General features: G+C 55.9%; 1 protein-coding gene across 4 annotated transcripts in view; it reads right to left on the bottom strand.

Annotated features, from left to right (window-relative positions):
- Positions 1 to 1,465: 1,465 nt before the first annotated feature.
- LOC143653489 (anthrax toxin receptor-like) overlaps positions 1,466 to 16,385 on the bottom strand; it is a 74,206-nt gene continuing 59,286 nt past the window's right edge. For all 4 annotated transcript variants that reach the window (XM_077124519.1, XM_077124520.1, XM_077124518.1 and 1 more), the window contains 8 exons: positions 13,463 to 13,561; positions 10,106 to 10,175; positions 9,340 to 9,418; positions 7,478 to 7,912; positions 6,662 to 6,703; positions 5,867 to 5,962; positions 4,453 to 4,524; positions 1,466 to 1,726 (listed from right to left, as the gene is read on the bottom strand). In XM_077124519.1, the coding sequence (XP_076980634.1) occupies positions 1,493 to 1,726; positions 4,453 to 4,524; positions 5,867 to 5,962; positions 6,662 to 6,703; positions 7,478 to 7,912; positions 9,340 to 9,418; positions 10,106 to 10,175; positions 13,463 to 13,561 (1,127 nt within the window). In that variant the 3' untranslated portion in view covers positions 1,466 to 1,492. The remainder of the gene's footprint in view (positions 1,727 to 4,452; positions 4,525 to 5,866; positions 5,963 to 6,661; positions 6,704 to 7,477; positions 7,913 to 9,339; positions 9,419 to 10,105; positions 10,176 to 13,462; positions 13,562 to 16,385) is intronic.

Here is a 16,385-nt window from a genome sequence, read left to right as displayed (position 1 = left end):
AGGAGGAGAAAAACTAATGGAGGAAATTATCACTGAAAATTCCCCAACTCTTATGAAGGACTTAAAAATATAGATCCAAGAAGTGCAGTGTACCCCAAAGAGAATAGATTCAAATAGATGTACTCCAAGACATTTACTAATCAGAATGTCAGAGGTCAAAGAGAAAGACAGAATCTTGAAAGCAGCAAGAGAAAAGCAATCCATCACATACAAGGGAAGCCCAACAAGACTATGAGTAGATTTCTCAACAGAAACCATGGAGGCAAGAAGACAGTGGGATGATATAAATTATTAAAAGAGAGAAACTGCCAACCAAGAATTCTATATCCAGCAAAACTGTCCTTCAAAAATTAAAACATTTTCAGACAAAAAATCACTAAGAGAATTCATGACCAAGAGACCAGCTCTGCAAGAAGTACTAAAGGGAGCACTAGAGATAGATATGAAAAGACAGAAGAGAGAGGTGTTGAGAAGAGTGTAGAAAGGAAGACCATGAGTAAGGGTAAAAAGAAGGAAAATTAGAAGGACATATAAAAGCCAGAAGGCAAAATGGTAGAGGAGGGTACTGCCCGGGCAGTAATAACACTGATGTTGATGGATTAAGCTTCCCAACTGGGGGACATGGACTGGCAGAATGGATTAGGGAACGGGACCCATCTATATGCTGTCTCTACTCAAAGGACATGAGGGCAAGGACACAAATGGACCTTTGCACACCAATGTTTATAGCAGCATTATTTACGATTACCAAGAGATGGAAAAGAGCCAAAATGTCCATCAACAGATGGGTGGCTAAACAAACTGTGGTATATACATACGATGGAATATTATGCAGTTCTAAGACAGAATAAAGTTATGACGTATGTAACAACATGGTTGGACCTTAAGGACATTATGCTGAGTGAGATTAGCCAGAAACAAAAGGACAGATACTCTATGGTCTCACTGATATGAACTGACATTAGTGAATAAACTTGGAGAACTTCATTGATAACACAGACCATCAGGAGATAGAAATAGGGTAAGATATTGGGTAATTGGAGCTGAAGGGATACAGATTGTGCAACAGGACTGAATGTAAAAACTCAGAAATGGACAGCACAATACTACCTAACTGTAATACAATTATGTTAAAACACTGAATGAAGCTGAACGTGAGAATGATAGACGAAGGAGGGCTGGGGACACAAATGAAATCAGAAAGAAAGATAGACTATAAAGATTGAGATGGTGTGATCCAGGATTGCCTAGAGTGTATAATGACAGTGATTAAATGTACAAATTTAAAAATGTTTTTGCATGAAGAAGAACAAAGGAATGTCATTACTGCAGGGTGCTGAAAATAGATGGTAATTAATATTTTAAAATTCCAACTTATGTGTGAGACTAAAGCAAAAAATGTTTATTTGGTAAAACAAACAAACAAAAAAAAACCCGAAAACAAAGAAACAAACACAAAAGAGAATCTTGGCTGCTTGAAGCTTTATTTAGCTTAGGGCTCTGGGGGTAGGGCTTGCACATGGCAGCTGGGGAGTGCCCGGGAGCAGGGAGGAACCAGCGGCAGCATCCTGGAGGACTGGGAGTAGGACCAAGGACAATGGCAATGGCAGCATGGCGGGCAGACGGGGAAGGGGACTTGCTCCCGGGAGGGTGGAAGGCACTGGCTTGGGCCGCAGACCATGGGTGTGTATGGGGACCTCACTGGGGTGAGAGTGAGGCCCTTCTCCTGTAGGGCAGAGAAGAGACAGAAGTCATGAAGAAGCCATTTGATTTGGGAACAGAGGCTGCAGTTTCCTTGGTTCATGTGCTGGGCTTAGACCCCACCTGGACCCACAGGGTGGGCCTTTGTGGATGCTTCTCAACTCCCTGGAGTCCTGGCCTCCAGCCTCAGTCCTGCTGGGAGATGAGATTTGGCCACACCCCTTTGGCAGAGGCTCCCCTGCCCTCCCCAGGGAGGCTTAAGTGTTCTGACCTCTGACCTTGCTGCCTCCCCATGGACTGGGAGCCTTGAGAGCAAGGCCTGGCTTCCCTCCAGGGCCCTAGGCTGTCCAGCTCGGGCCTTGGCACCTGAAGACCCTCAGCGGGCACCTGAGGCAGAGCTCTGTGGCTCCCTGGGCATGAGGCAGGGGCCCCAGCAGACCCTAAAGGCAGAGGGGTCTACACCACCTGCTTTGTGAAGATGATTCAGACCCTCTAGGACAGTCAGCAAAATCTGTCTGTCTGCAGTACCTACTCCCCCAGGTTTGCTGTCATCTCTGCCCCCCAACTTGGGCTTGCCAAAGACCCCCACCCCCACCCCTTCATTCTAAGATCCCCACAAGCACCATGGTGAATGTCTGGAGCACACCGGCCCCTCCCTCTAACTCCCAATTGAGGAAGGGTCTCCTCATTTCAGGCAGCACACGTGGGAGAAGTGAAAACACCCCAACCTCCCCTGAGACCCAGCTTTCCTCCAAGACCACAGAGATGGCCTGTAAACCAAACCCACTCCCAACCCCCAAGGCAGGCAGGTCTCAGCAGTACCGGCTGAGCAAGGGCCCCCCAACATGGTCCTGGCCCCCCTCCTCAGCCCCAAGCCAGTGGTTGCCAACCTCCACCACATCCACGCACACCTTCGGTCCTTCCTGATGTGTGGCCTTAGAGCCTGTCAGGTCCCTGCACTGAACAAGGTCTGAATATCGGGGCAGTCCCTGCTCTCACGGAAGTTTCCATTTCAGTGGCCCCCAAAAATGACCAGGTCCCCATCCTGCAAACCTGTTATATGGCAAAAGGGACGCTGCATATGTGAGGAAATGCAAGACCTTGAGATGGGAAGAGGACCCTGGACTTTCTGGATGGGTCCTAAGTGTCATTGCAAGGTCCTCATTAGAGGAGGCAGAGCAAGGTTTGGCTACACGAGAGGAGAAGCAGTAAGAGGCTAGAAGTGGAGAAAGACCCAGAGAGGCCACAGTGCCATCCATTGGGATTCTGTGTGGTTTGTGTCATTTTTAGGATCTCATCCATGAGGGACAGTGGGCAGATGCAGACGGAGGCAAAGGGAGGGCAAGTCCCAGCTCAACCTTTTGTCAACTGAAGGACCCGGGCAAGTTTCAAAACCTCTACAAGACACTGAGGTTCAGCATGGACTGGACACATAAGGGTTAAGAACCACAGGGCACTCATAAAATGCTCTAGCACATAGAGACACCACTGCTGCTGCAATTTATAAATTCTCCTCAACTGGAGACCTGCAAAGGATTTCCCTAGAAGGGAAAGGGCATGTTCTGCAGGGTAATATTTGGTGGACTCTTGAGGCATCAGGTTTGACCAATTAGCTACCCGATCACACAGCTCCTGGATCTAAAACAGAACCAAAGCAAGCCAGGGAGCACAGGATGGTGAGGATTTGCACACCCACTGGGTCCAAAATCTATGAGCCCCAGGGGACTGAAGAGGGTGCCGTGTGGCCCTGGGACCACTACGATGCCACAGGTCCTTACCTTTATTAAGATGAATTTCTCCTTCACTGTATTTAATTGGGAGATGCTTTGCTTGGAGGCATATCTAAGAGCAGACTGCACTGCTGTGGGATTTTTTTTTTCTCGTCTGTTCCAACCCTTCCCATACCATTAAAGTGGCTGATGGGCCTGACAAGCATGATGATGCTCATCTGATGGTAAGGGCATTGTTTTCCATCCAGAACAGACTTTGTATGCAAAGACCTTTAATCCATAAAGGAGGTTGGAGGTAAGGAGGGCTGGTGTAGGAGGTGGGGGGGTGGGGGATGGAGAGATGGGGGATTAGGGATACACGGGCTGCCCCATCCCCAAAGCATCTTCACCCCTCCCAGGTTATGGCCACTCCAGGCTTCCCAGAACCTCTTATTCACACATCAAATGTCTCTTGGTGGCCACAATGTCCCTCAACGTGAATTTCCCCAGTATGATAAGACTGAGGTACCATGAGATCCTGAATGCTGACCTGAAGGGTAGCAGTTCAGGGTGAAGACAGGTGCTGGACTCTGGAGCCAGGCCACGGGGTTCTGGTCCATCCCTGCCCTACACTGGCAGTATGAGGTGGGACAAGGCACTAAACTTCTCTGTGCATTTAAGAGTAGACCACAGGGCCCAAGGTGCATGGGGAAAGGATGGGGACCAGGGCCCCCAGAGCCAATGGCCGGCCTTGCTCTGCAGACCTCTGTCCTTGACTTTTGCCCTTCAGTCTCCAGCTCTGACAGTCTCTGGACACGCACACCCCCAGCCCCATCCCAAGAGAGTGATGCAAAGAGCAAGCAGGTGGTCACATTCGGACCCTGCCTTGAGACAAACAAGCCCATATTCCACGGCTGGACCCTGTGTACTGGCAGGGGCAAGGCATGGCTTCCTGACCCACAACCCATGGGCAACAGTCATAAGTGACAAGCGTTGGCCCGGGCCGTTCTGCCCACAAGGGGAACGTCCCATGCCCGCTCACCATGGTCCTGAACGGGGACGCCATCAGTCGTAATGGGCTGCAACGAGGATTGGAAAGGAGATCCAGCTGGCCCTGCAAAGCAGACGCAGCATGAGGGTGGCACATCCAGAAAGCGTCCAGCTCCTAATGGGATGGCAAGACCACGCACCGAGCCTGGGGAGCAGGAGCCTGGCAGCGGGCATGTTTGCGGGTAGGAGAGGGGTCACTATAGGTCAGTTTTAAAATTTGAACAGAACAGTATTTGTGTTAGTGGAGGGAGAAGTCAGGGCTCCTTTTAGAGGACAAGTTCAAAGGTTGGAGGAGCTACATGAGGAAAGAGGAGAAGTTCTTGAGGGAGAGCAAGAGGGGAACAGGGGCTGGGCAGGAGCTCAGGGAGGGGGAGGGACATCTGAAGTGGAGAGGGGGAAAGGATAGCAAGGAGAGGTGGGGAAAAGTAAGAGGTCCGTGCCCGGCTCTGGGGGCAGGTTCCTGATACCAGTGTGGGGAGTTAGAAGAGAAACAGCCCAAAAAGGAGCCTTGGATCAGCAGAGGGCAGTGCTTCAGGTGGTCTGACGGGCCAGGACAGGGGGTGCCTGTGCCCTGCAGGCTGGAACAAGTCACCATGTCAGGACAGGGGCAGGGCTGGCAGATGCAGTGCCTTCCGGGGCCCCAGAGGAGCCAGCAGGCCCAGGAGGAAGCACTGGGGGGGAGCACCGCAGAGCCGATGCAGGAGCAGGGCGGGAGACTGTAAGAGCACAGCCCCTCTCCAGCCATATCATCCCATGGCCCTGGGCCGGGCGGGACTCTCCCGACCCCGGGGGGCATGGTGGGGGTAGCATGTCCTGGGGGCGCGGGTCCCTGGTGGTGAACGGCTTTGACTTGGGTTCCCAGGTCACAAGTCCCAGCTCAGGTCACTTGACGACAGGGCTTTGGGCTTCTCCACCTTGGCACCTCTGCCATGCAGCCCTGGGCCCCGCCCCGGCTACATCTTCACTCTGCCTGAAAGGGCCGCTGTCAGGCCCGGCTGCCTCAGCACTTCCAGACACTCGGAAAGGGTGACAACGGCTGCGCAGAAGTCTATGTCTCTGACCCTCTCCACCCTCTTTATGACTCAGTCTGGTTTTCCCTTCCACCCGCTGGCCTGAATTTGGAATCTGAGCCAAGGCAGAGCCGAGCAAACCAGCAGCTGTGAGCCAGCAGCCAGCACCCAGAGGCCACGAGGAGGCAGGGGGGGCCAAGGACGGGGAGCAATGAGGGTGCCTGGAACACGACCCTCCTGCTTCGGGCCCTCCCCTGGCCCTCGACACCCAGGGATAAAGCCCAGGCACCCAGGACCCTTGTCTCCCCCCAGGCAGAGCCTTCTGGCCGGGTCTCTGCATCCTGACCTGGCACCCTCTATCCTCCCCCCGCCGGGCGTGGGAGCAGCCCTGCTTACCTCCATGGGCTCCATCTGTCTCCATGGGCAGACAGATCTGTAGCACGCACACCAACGGGACATCATGATGGGACACGGCAGCGGGCACACTTTCTCCTAGAAGGAGAAGCACAGTTGTCCGCTACTGGACAAGGGGACTGCGATGGCCCAGCTCTGCCACTCAGCAAACATGTGCGGGTGAGCGAAAAGAACTATTGAGCTGGGGTGAGTGACCCGGGATTCCCATCACTCGCCTCCAGGCCACAGGGAGCATCCTCTGGGGCAAACAAGACAACCCCTCAGGCTGTGCACATGTGACTCGCCCCCAAAATGCTGGCAGCTCTCCCCTACTTGCCCCTAAAACTGACTCCCACCCGGCCCCTCGACCGTGCCAGGAGACTGAGATTAAGACAAGGACACAGCAAGAGCCTGGAACTGGGTCCTTGGAAATGAGGCTCCTTTTCCAGAAGCTCTCCTCAGTTCTCAGGGAGCACCATCCTGCCAACCAGCCATGCCCCACACAGCCCCCTTATCTCAGGAGGGATCACAGCAGACCCCCAAGTCAGCCTGTAGCTGCCCACTCTGTAGAAGGCCTGACCAGGTTACGCTGGGAGCCCGGGAAGGGAGGTGTTTGGTGCTGACACTGAAAGTCTCTGACTCCCCATTCACCCTCCTCTTTTTTCCAGCTCTTTGCTCAGGGAGGTGGGAGCTCCTGGGGCAGGGAGTACAAACATCTCCACAGGCCACAGGAGACTGTCTAGGGGACTCAGTGCTTATCAAACCTGCTCCCAAGAGAACAGAGAAGTCACAACTTACGCAGCTGGGTGGTGGCGGCGGTGGCGGCGGTTCCTTCTCCTCCTATAACATTATAAAGACACACTCGGGCTGGAAGGGGCAGTTTGGGCTCTGCCTCAGCCCCTGTGGGTGGGACGGGACCCTGATCTGGGCCCATGGGACAAAGACAGGGTTGCCTGTGGGGCTGCAGCTGGCACAGTTGCCTCTGAGCCTGTTTCCCTATTTGTCATAGCAATACTGCCCCTTCCCTGGAGGGCTGGGGGCAGACCAGGCAGGCTGAGGGTCCCATCCCTGACTGAGCCACACCCAGTAGGTTTATCATCAGCCCAAACACCCTGTGGAGACAGAAGGATGCTGTCCCTGTCCATCCACCTGGAATTCCCTGCCCTCCCTGTGCAGCCAACACAAGCTGCGATTCCTTCAGGGACAGTCCCCTACCAGGACTTCCCTGCTTGCTGCTCCTCCTGAGCAGAGACTCACTTGCCTGTTCTCTGCGGGCCCCTCTCCCCTGCACAGCCCTGCTTTCTCCACTTTCTGCCTCCAGCTCTCAAGGAAGGGTCCTCTCCATCCCCCCACCCACAGAAGGGTGGACGGTCTGTCCCCATCACCCACCATCTGGACCCCAGACTGTGGGCACCGGGACGGGCCTGGCCCAGCAGGCACAGCATGCCCAGGAAAGCCTCACCGCAGACAGAACAGGAGGCTCGAGAGCAGCTCGGGGCCCCAGTGGGCTCCCAGGGGGATGACACAGCCTGAGCCTCAGTGGTGGCTCCCGGGACCACCTGGGAGCTGAGGGGACCTGCCTGCGGGCAGGGCTGGCTGGGGAGGGGCACTCACCCGCCTGCACAGGTACCAGAGGCAGCACAGCAGCAGCAGCAGGGCCAGCAGCCCCGCCACGCTGGCGAGCACAGGGACCATGGGGAACCCCTCGGAGCTGCTCCCCTGGCCACTGCTGTGGGTCTCGTGGGACTCGTGCACGTCGTCCTCGTAACCGCCCTCGGAGCCCTCCTCGTAACCCTCCTCGTCCTCCTCATCGTCTTCCTCATTGGGGTTCTCGGGGGGACTCCCAGGACTTTCTACAGGCTTCTCCGGAGCCTCCTCGGGAGCCTTTTCAGAGGTCTCCTTAGGAGGCTTTTTGGGGAGCACCTCAGGGATGCTCTCAAGGGGCTTCTCAGGAGCATCCGCCTGGGTTTTTGCAGGGAGGATTTGGCTGTCGATCTCGCTGGGGCTCCCACTGTCCCCTGCACCGGGTGGGCTGGCAGGGGTCTCCTCCTGCGGAAAGGGCCTGGTCACTGTGCAGCCTTGCTGGGCAGACAATGCGCGTGGCTGTGGGCTGGGCTGGGACTGGGGCCCCCTCCCGGCTCCCAGCCCCTGGCTTTCCACCTGACCCAGCCAATCTCCACCTCCCCTGCTCCTCAGCTGCCCACCTCCAGGGACCACAGAGGGACCACGGACGCAGCCTCTGGCCCTCCTCCACGCCCTGACCAGAGCCCTGCAAAGACCTCAACGGGATGCCTCAGCTGACAGTGGAGGAGGGGTGGAGGACCCTGGAAGGTACAACTCTGCAGACGGGTGAAGGACTGGCCATTGGAGGTCGCTGAGAGACCCGGTGTGGAGAATGGGGACACTAGAGCTGGGCTCTCTTCCCATTTCCTGTACCCAGTCCCAACTCTGGGAAAGCTCGTCAGCGGCCAATTGAGTCTCAGGCTCCACCCCCTTCCCAGGAAAATGGCCATCCCTTCTTGGAAGGCACATGGGACATGGAGAGAGGGTTCAGAGAAACCAGATGCTGGGCCAAGGTATAGAGGAAACTGTGCCACCTGCCAGGGATCAGGGGAAAGGAAGCCACCCTCCAGAGACAGGCTGGCTGCCGGGAGGGCTCCAGGCTCCAGGTCAGCTCCTGCCCTTTAACATGTGTGTGTCCAGGGCAGGCTGGGGAAGAACTGCTGGGCCAGGATGGAGTGTGACTGGCTGGTCGGTGAGCAGATGTGCAGGGGTGAGTAACGGAGGCATGCAGCTGTGTGTGTGAGACGGGAGAACATTAACAGTTCTTTGGGTTCACAGGGTGGGTCATCAGTTTCCTCTCGCCTCCACCCTCCAGGAACCACTTGCTTGGGCCTCACATTTCCCCGCCTGAGGTCTGCTGCCCTGGGACAAGATGTCCACCCAACGTGAGCTCTGGACAGCTGGGTCACAGCAGCAGCACCTGCATGCCAGGGTACCTCCCTTGGAGCCAAGCCCCAGTGCCTCCCCTTCCACCTGCCGAGATCCCGTCCACCGCAGGAGAGAACCTTCCTGCAGAGTCAGGGACAGTGAGCAGAGGAGACGGCTGAGGAGCCCGAGGACGACAGTGGACATGGACCAGGCGGGCCAGGGAGGTGGGGGCCGTGCGGGCTTACAGCGGGGTGAGGCCGGGCCAGGGCAGGGCTACCAGTTCACGGCTCGGCACAGCCTACTGGCTCTGGACCCCGACCTGGAGGGGACAGCCCTGGGGTCCTGTGGGGCCAGGGGCTGTCACAGTCCTGGGGTCCTGTGGGGCCAGGGGCTGTCACAGTCCTGGACCTTGGTTCTGGCTGAGGGGAACCCCTCCCACCCCGCCCACTCACCCTGGCTGACAGCCTGACCCCCCGAGGTGTGTCTGCCCCCAGTGCTGGGCTCCCAACAGGCCGAGATGGCAGCTGCCCCACCCAGGTACTCACACACTGCTTTCCAGTGATTCTGAGGTTGTTCCTGAAGAAGAAAATGCCGTTGTTGAGGCTGACTTCAACTGCAATGGGCCTGAGCACAGAGAGGGCAGAGGGTGACAAGCAGATCTTACCCTGGGCTCTGGCCCTCCTGGATGTACTGACTTTGCCAATAAGGCCTCTGGGGCTGATGGAGAGGAGACAGCAGGGGCCAGAGCGCCTTCCCCAAGGCACTGGGAAGGCGGCCTGGCAGGGAGGGCCCAGGGGACACTGCCGTCCCTGAGAGCCCGGCCTCCATCTGACGGCCAGCACAGCCACACGCCGAGTGAGGGGATGGCCATGTGGGTTCAGCTCAGTTACAGGCCCTGGAAACAGCACATGTTCTTGACCTTCCTCTGTTCCTGTGGGTGTGAACCCATTGGAAATGAGACCTTTTGAAGATGTTACTTGTGGCTCAACTGAACAGGCTCGGGCCTTACTCTACTGCCGGAGCTTTGTGAAGACACAGCCACTTGGAGGAGAGCTGGAAGTCACAGGGAGCCCATTGTACATGTGTCTTAGGAGTGGGGAAACTAAGGCAGGTACCCTTTCGCTTCCTGGTGTCCTCAGCACAGCTGGGCTTCACGGATCCCTGACCACCTCCAGGGACCATCCGGCAGGGCAGGGATGGAGGGCTCCCTGGGTGCCTGGCTGAGGATGTCCATATCCTAGACCCCTAAAGGGCACCCACACTGCCCACCTGGTCTCCTGCACATGAGGGTCCCCAAACTGGGGCACTTACTTTCCAACTACCTGTGGTTGTACTCCAGGGCAAGTTATGACTTTATCTTCAAGAGACAGGGCTGTTTTAACTAAAAGAGAAATCACATGAGGAGCGAGTCAGAGTGAGGGATGCTTCAAGTTCAGTAGACAAGTCTCGCAACTTTTATATGTTGTTGAAATGTCTATTAAAAATCAGGGCTCTCTGAGGAGGCAGTGCCTGTGCTAGGCCTGAAAAGGTGAAGAAACCAGCAGGGAGAGATCAAGGGCAGGAAAGTTCCAGGCTGTGGGAGTGGCATGTGCCAAGGTCCTGAGGTCCTAAGTGGTTGTGTTTGTGCAGGAAGGGAGGAGGCAGGCGTGGATGGGAAGTTTGGGTCTTACTTCCAGGACAGCGGGTCTGTCCAGGGCTGACAGATTCTGGATGTGGCCTGGATATAAAGGCAGCAGGACTTCGGTGGCTGGATGTGGGGCAGAAGCAAAGAGGAATCGGGGGACGTCCAGGTTTGTGACCAGAGGACTGAGAGGGGATTTGGGGTGGTTGGGTTTGGCTTTTGCTTTTGATTTCTTTGTGGGTTTGGGAGTTGGGACACACGAGGCTCTGAACAGTCTCACAACTTGTGGGGTGGAACCTGCTGGGTCCACAGCCCACACCTGTTCATAAGCCCCTGAACTGGGGTAAAGGGACAAGCACAAAGCTGCTTTCCTGTGCAGACGTGGCTCCCAGCTCTCTGCTCCCGTCCCCTGCTTCCCTGGCAGCTGGGACCACTGGTCTCAGAGGCCTCAGAGTTCTGCCCTCCAGGATTCCAGAGGCCGGTGGGTGCCCAGGCCCCCAAGGCTGGAGGAGCAACCTCTGCTTCCCAGAGCCCAGGCCCACTGCTCCGCCCTGGGCATGAGGGTGAGCCGACGCTGTCCGCCTGTCTGTCTGCAGAGGGAGGCCTGGTCTCCCATTGCCGTGCAACCCACAAAGGATGAGAGCAGAGCAGATGGGAGCCGCGCTGCCCACTGCAGCAGAAGGGCCCGTTTGCAGGTTTGGGCCAGCCCTCCAGAGGCGCACTCAGGGAACATCCTTCCCAAGGAGAGGGGGTGTAAAGGAGGTTATCTTAAAATGCTTTTTAAAATAGTCTTGTTTAAAACTGTTCACCGATTTCGGTGGGGGTGTGTCCAGGTGTTCCTGTGTTAACCTTTAAATCACACAGACCAGAAGTGAAATAGATTTCCCCAGTTATAAACTAACTCTTTAAGGTTTGATAGTCTCCTTTTAACTTTAGGGGTGTCCTTTAGGGGTGTCTCATAGAGAAACATTTGTGGGACATGACAGTGTCTTCAATTCCAGTTAGTTTCCTTTTTTTCCATTAAAGTTGAGAAAGATATCTGAGCATTAGCAGTCATTATATGTGGGTAGGGATTCGTATTATATTTTGTCCTATATTCTTTTCACTGTTCCTCTGCTCCTGCTGTATCATACATCTTACTCTTGTAATTAAGAAGCTCCAATAACGGTTATTTTCTTTTTTTCTACCCCAGATCGGGGCTGTTCTCAACAGAAAGCGTCTTTCCACAGGACCAGCCTGTTGGCCCAACTCACTGTCGGCTCAGCCAGGCCTCTGATCCTCTAAAGCATTCTGGAAGCTAATCTCCAAAGTCAGGTCCAAGGAAGGCACTTGTCAGAAGGGTGGGCTGTCTGGGGCTTGCAGGGAAAACAGGGCCCAAGGGGGTGAGACTGACTTGTGAGCCCCCGTGGTTTGGAGCAGGGTGAGCAGGGGGTGAGCAAGGGGTTTGCAGGTGCCCACGTGTTGTGGTGGGCACCTCGTGGCCAAGCCAGGGTATCCAGCCAGACCATTAGAAAAGAGGTTGTACGCAGCACCTTCTCCCTGCTGTGAAAACAGCACATGCGAAAAGCAGAAAATGTGGAACAGAGAAACACTGAATTTTACATTTTTCTTCTCTGGTCCGAGTTTTCTAAAATGTTTTACCAGATGTGTTAACAGGAGGAAGACGTGATAAGAAGTCAGCACTTCCTCGGGGTACCAGAACTCCTGGTGATGCACCATAGCCATGGACACAACAGCCCAGGCCCTGCCCAAGAGATGTGACCATGTGCCCAGCAGCCAGGATGCCTCAGGGGACAAGTCAGGACCCCCACACCCCAGCCGCAGGGGTCTGGACGTATTTCTGGGGCAGTTGGGGGGCTTCACCTGCCCCCGGACCTGGCTTCTCAGTTAATAGAAGACGCCCTCCTTATCCGCAGTGCCCAGGGCCACGTCCAGCTTGGCCGACACTGGCCAGGAGCCCTTGGACAGACCCCTCCATCCCCGGCCCTGTTTCCTGACCCACACACCGCAGTCCCCAGGGGGCGGCTGTGAGGTTTCTAGAGACAGTGTCTCCAGCTCTGAGCCTCACCGCCATGGGGAGTCCTCCGATGGTTCTGGTCAGTATTAATGGGGCGCTTAGTCCCCAGGCCATTCTGAGAAAGTGCAGGGGAAGGGGAAGGTCAGTCCCTGAGGCCGTCACTCACGCTGCAGGGTGGAGGGCCAGTGGTGCTCCCAGAGAGCAGCAGAGATGCCCAGAAGCGCTAGGAGAGGGAAGCTGTTCTGGGTTGACCAGATGGCCGCATTGAACAGAAAGCTCTCACGGGAGCAAAGGAGCCAGCTGGGCAGGTGAGGAGGGGGCAAGAGGCCCACCAGTCCCCGGGCTGCGTGGAAGCCCACCCCCACCTCAGCTCAGAGGCGCCTCCTGCCTGGACCTTCAGCCTCCTCAAGCCCCTCACCGTCCACGGGGCCTGCCTGATGCCTGAGGACTTCCAACTAACAGGTTTCCCCTTAAATTTTCACACAATTATTAAGACCCCGTGGTCCACATACATGATCTTGCTTAGTTTGTGCAACAACCCCTAGGCCCATTTTACAGGCAAGAAAACAGAGGCTCAGAAGGGAAGGCTCAGTGGGGTCTGAGCCTCTGTTTCTGAAGCCCAGGCCTAGCAGGGGCTCCTTCCCTCAATTCAGGACAAACAAAACTTTCCCGGACTTGCTACTAACCAGGCAAGGCACAGAGCCCCGGTCTGGCTGCCGACGATTCCCACCAGCCAGTGCTCTGTACATCCATCCTTGGCTCTCAGGGACAATGCCCAGTGAGGGCAGCCCAGCCCCTGCACCCACCTCGGCCGAGAGCTCAGGCCTGATCCCAGACGCTCACTGGATTTTGCAGACTCCCCACTTTACAGATGAGGGATGGCCAGTCCCCCCAGCCTGGTCTGTCCCCCAGTTGCCTCCAACCCCACAACAAGTAGCCGGCAAGGGCTGGGAAGAAGTGGCTGTGTCAGATTCAGTGCAGCCCTGCACGGGGTGATTCGGGATTCAGAAGTCTCGAGAGTGGTACTTACCTTCGAACTTGGTTCTGCTGAACTTGAACTTGCACATAACTCTCTCTTTCTCCAAAGCATTCAAAAAACCGTGCCCTCGAACCACCACTTGGTATTCCTCTGCAAGGACAAGGCACAGGCTTGTGAGGAGGACCCCGTGCTGTGTTCCATCTGGCCTTGGTGTTCAGGGTGGGGCATCCCCAGAGGATGTTCAAGGGGCTCAGGGAGGAAGCAGCTGTGTGGGAACCACCTGTGTGTCCTTGCTGGGAGGGGACTGGGCTGGCGTAGTGTTGGGGAGAGGGGATCCCCGAAACATGCCCGGCCTGGCCCCTCACTAGGGGCAGGCTCAGCCGGGGGGTTCTGACCCTGAAGTCCCACGGGGGTCCCTAAAACCATAGGATGCAGCAGTGGGCTCAGCCAGGCCTTGCCTTACAGGTGAGAAAGGACCTGACCGAGCATGCCCCAAGCACCTGTCTCATGCCTGAGCTGGGCACCCAGGCCTGGAGGTCCACGGGGCTTCTGACCACTTAGGTGGCTATTCCTTCTCTCTGTGCTTTTGGTGCCCAGTACAGCACCTCACACACTGCTCACGAGAATCCGTCATGGAAGGGGCGGCTCTGTCTTAGCTGTGGCTCCAGAACTGGGATGACGTGTCAGCCCCCGTCTCCTCCTGGCCCACCAGGCCCCTGTTGGCTCACGCTGGGGCTCAGTGGATATTTCCTTGCCCCGGTGTGTGAAAGGCTGAGACGCTGAGGGCTTGTTCAGGGCAGAGCCCCTGGCCAGGTGGCTGTTGGGGCGGGGGGTGGGTGCTCCTGGGCTCTTCAACCCCAAGGCAAACATTAAGCAGACGCGGGGAGGGCAGCTGGTCCCTCAGGGAGTCCTCTGGTGTTCCAGGTCTGTCTGTCCACCGGAACCCCATTCCTTCCACAGAGCTGCCTCCTGAACCAGGCCAGTTAATTCCAGCCCCAGCACTTGCAGGGTCCCAAGGAAGTGAACCGAGGGGCGTTTCCTCTGAAAACTGCTTGACCCATGCAGCTTGCAAGATTCCCTTGCTCACGGAAACAACTGGTGGCCCTGGCAGTGAGCCGCTTGGGAGTCAGGGGGAGCAGAGGGGCCAGCGATCCTATCATGTACCCCCCAAAACCCATGTCCAAACCATAACCCATGGCCCTGTGGAGATGAATCCATCATGGCTAGGACCTTTGAAGATGTGATTAGTTAAGGCGTGAATTCATTATTAAAAGGAAGCTCAGCAATCCTATGGAGATGAGTCCCAACTGAATCAGTGTTAGGTCTTCACCTATATGATTGGAGGCCTCATAAAACATTGGAAATCCAGATGCAGGCAATGAGAAAAAAAACACAGGAGGCGGCCCAGGAGACAGATCACCCCGTATCAGGAGGCAGAGATGCCAGCAGAGGTATCCCCAAGAGTGCAACAAACTTCCCCCAGGAGCTACCGATTCCGCAGAAAGCATGGCTATCGAGACCATGGTGAGGTTGGACGTGTAGCCTCCCAAGTTGCGAGCTGATAAATTCTCATGGTTGAGCCAACCAGCACAGGCATTTGTCACAGCGGCCCTAGCACACTGAGAGGTCTTGCAGGAAGAAATTCTGCGTGCGTGCCACAGGACAGGCTGTGTCACAGTGGGCGCTCCCCATCACTGGGCCCGAGGCACGACACCCCTTATGCATCATTGCTTCCTGGCTACCCCCTCAGCCTCTCCCTGCTCAGACAGCAGGATGCTGCATCATCTTTGCATTGGAGGGAATATTAGGCTCCTCTCCCACACCAACCCTTTGTAACCAGTCAAACCAGCCCAAAGGATTGCCTCTCGGTCTCAAGGAGGGGTCATTTCCAACTTACAGCCCAGAAGTATTTATTGCAAGGAAGCATTTTTTGCAAGATGAAACCCTAAGCTAACCTAGTCTGATGTGACTAGATACAAGTGGAAAAAGTAAAGTTCAGCAGCCTGAATGCAGACAAATCAGGCTGTAGATGAGGTAAGCAAAGAGGTAACAGGAACCCAAAATGGGCAAACCTGTACCCGGCCAGGCTTGTACTGAGCATGCTCATCCAAAATAGCAGTCCCTACTTCCTGAGCATCTCCATGTGCAGAATGTTGCCATTTTATAGGAACAGGTTAACAGAGGGCTCCACCAGCCCCAGCGGGTACAGGGCCAGGGTGTGCCCTCAGCCTGCCTGGTTCTGGATCCAAGGCTGCTTTCCAAGTAGGCATGGCCGCTGGGGCTGGATCTTGTCGGTCCTCTTCACTGTGGAAGCTCTCTCCTCACAATAGCCCCTGACCCCCCTAGAAGGGGTCTTCAGCACAGGGAGGCAGTGGGTACTGACCAGAAAGCCCCCAACATGGGTGGGGCGCGGGCAGGGAGGGAGGTCCAGGGCGGACCCCTGCATGGCAGGCACAGCGCCCCCCATCACCCCCTCACGCCCTCTGCCTGGGACACCCATCCAGTCCCAGACTCCCAGCCGTCCTCAGGCTCCAGCAGCCCTTGGAGGAGACCCAGGCTTTCTGGAAAGGAGACTTTCCCTCTGAAAGCCCTGCACCAGGCAGGCTGCCCAGGGAGGGGAGCAGAGCTGGGCAGGCAGGGGACCCCCCAAGGAAGTGGGCAGGCCGGGCAGAAGCTGAGCAGGGGGACATTATGTGGGCCAGCCCGCCATTAGACAGACACCCAGGACAGACAGATGGACAGCACCCCATGCTGGGGGGGAAGGGCAGGAGCCCAATGTTGTAAAAGACCATTTTTTTTTTAGGTGTACTGACATAGAGAAGATTGCCTACAAATAATCACCTCTCTCTGGTGGCTACAGCTGGGAAAAGAGAAGACTGGGCCTAGGGGGGTCTTTTACTGTTTTGTCCCTTAGACTTTTGAATGGTTTGTATTACTTATCGCAATGATCAAGCAGTTAAGCATCAGGTAATAT

This window comes from Tamandua tetradactyla, chromosome 13 (assembly GCF_023851605.1).
Source record: "Tamandua tetradactyla isolate mTamTet1 chromosome 13, mTamTet1.pri, whole genome shotgun sequence".
NCBI classification, from domain to species: Eukaryota; Metazoa; Chordata; class Mammalia; order Pilosa; family Myrmecophagidae; genus Tamandua; species Tamandua tetradactyla.
This window is presented reverse-complemented; position numbering and strand designations above follow the sequence as displayed.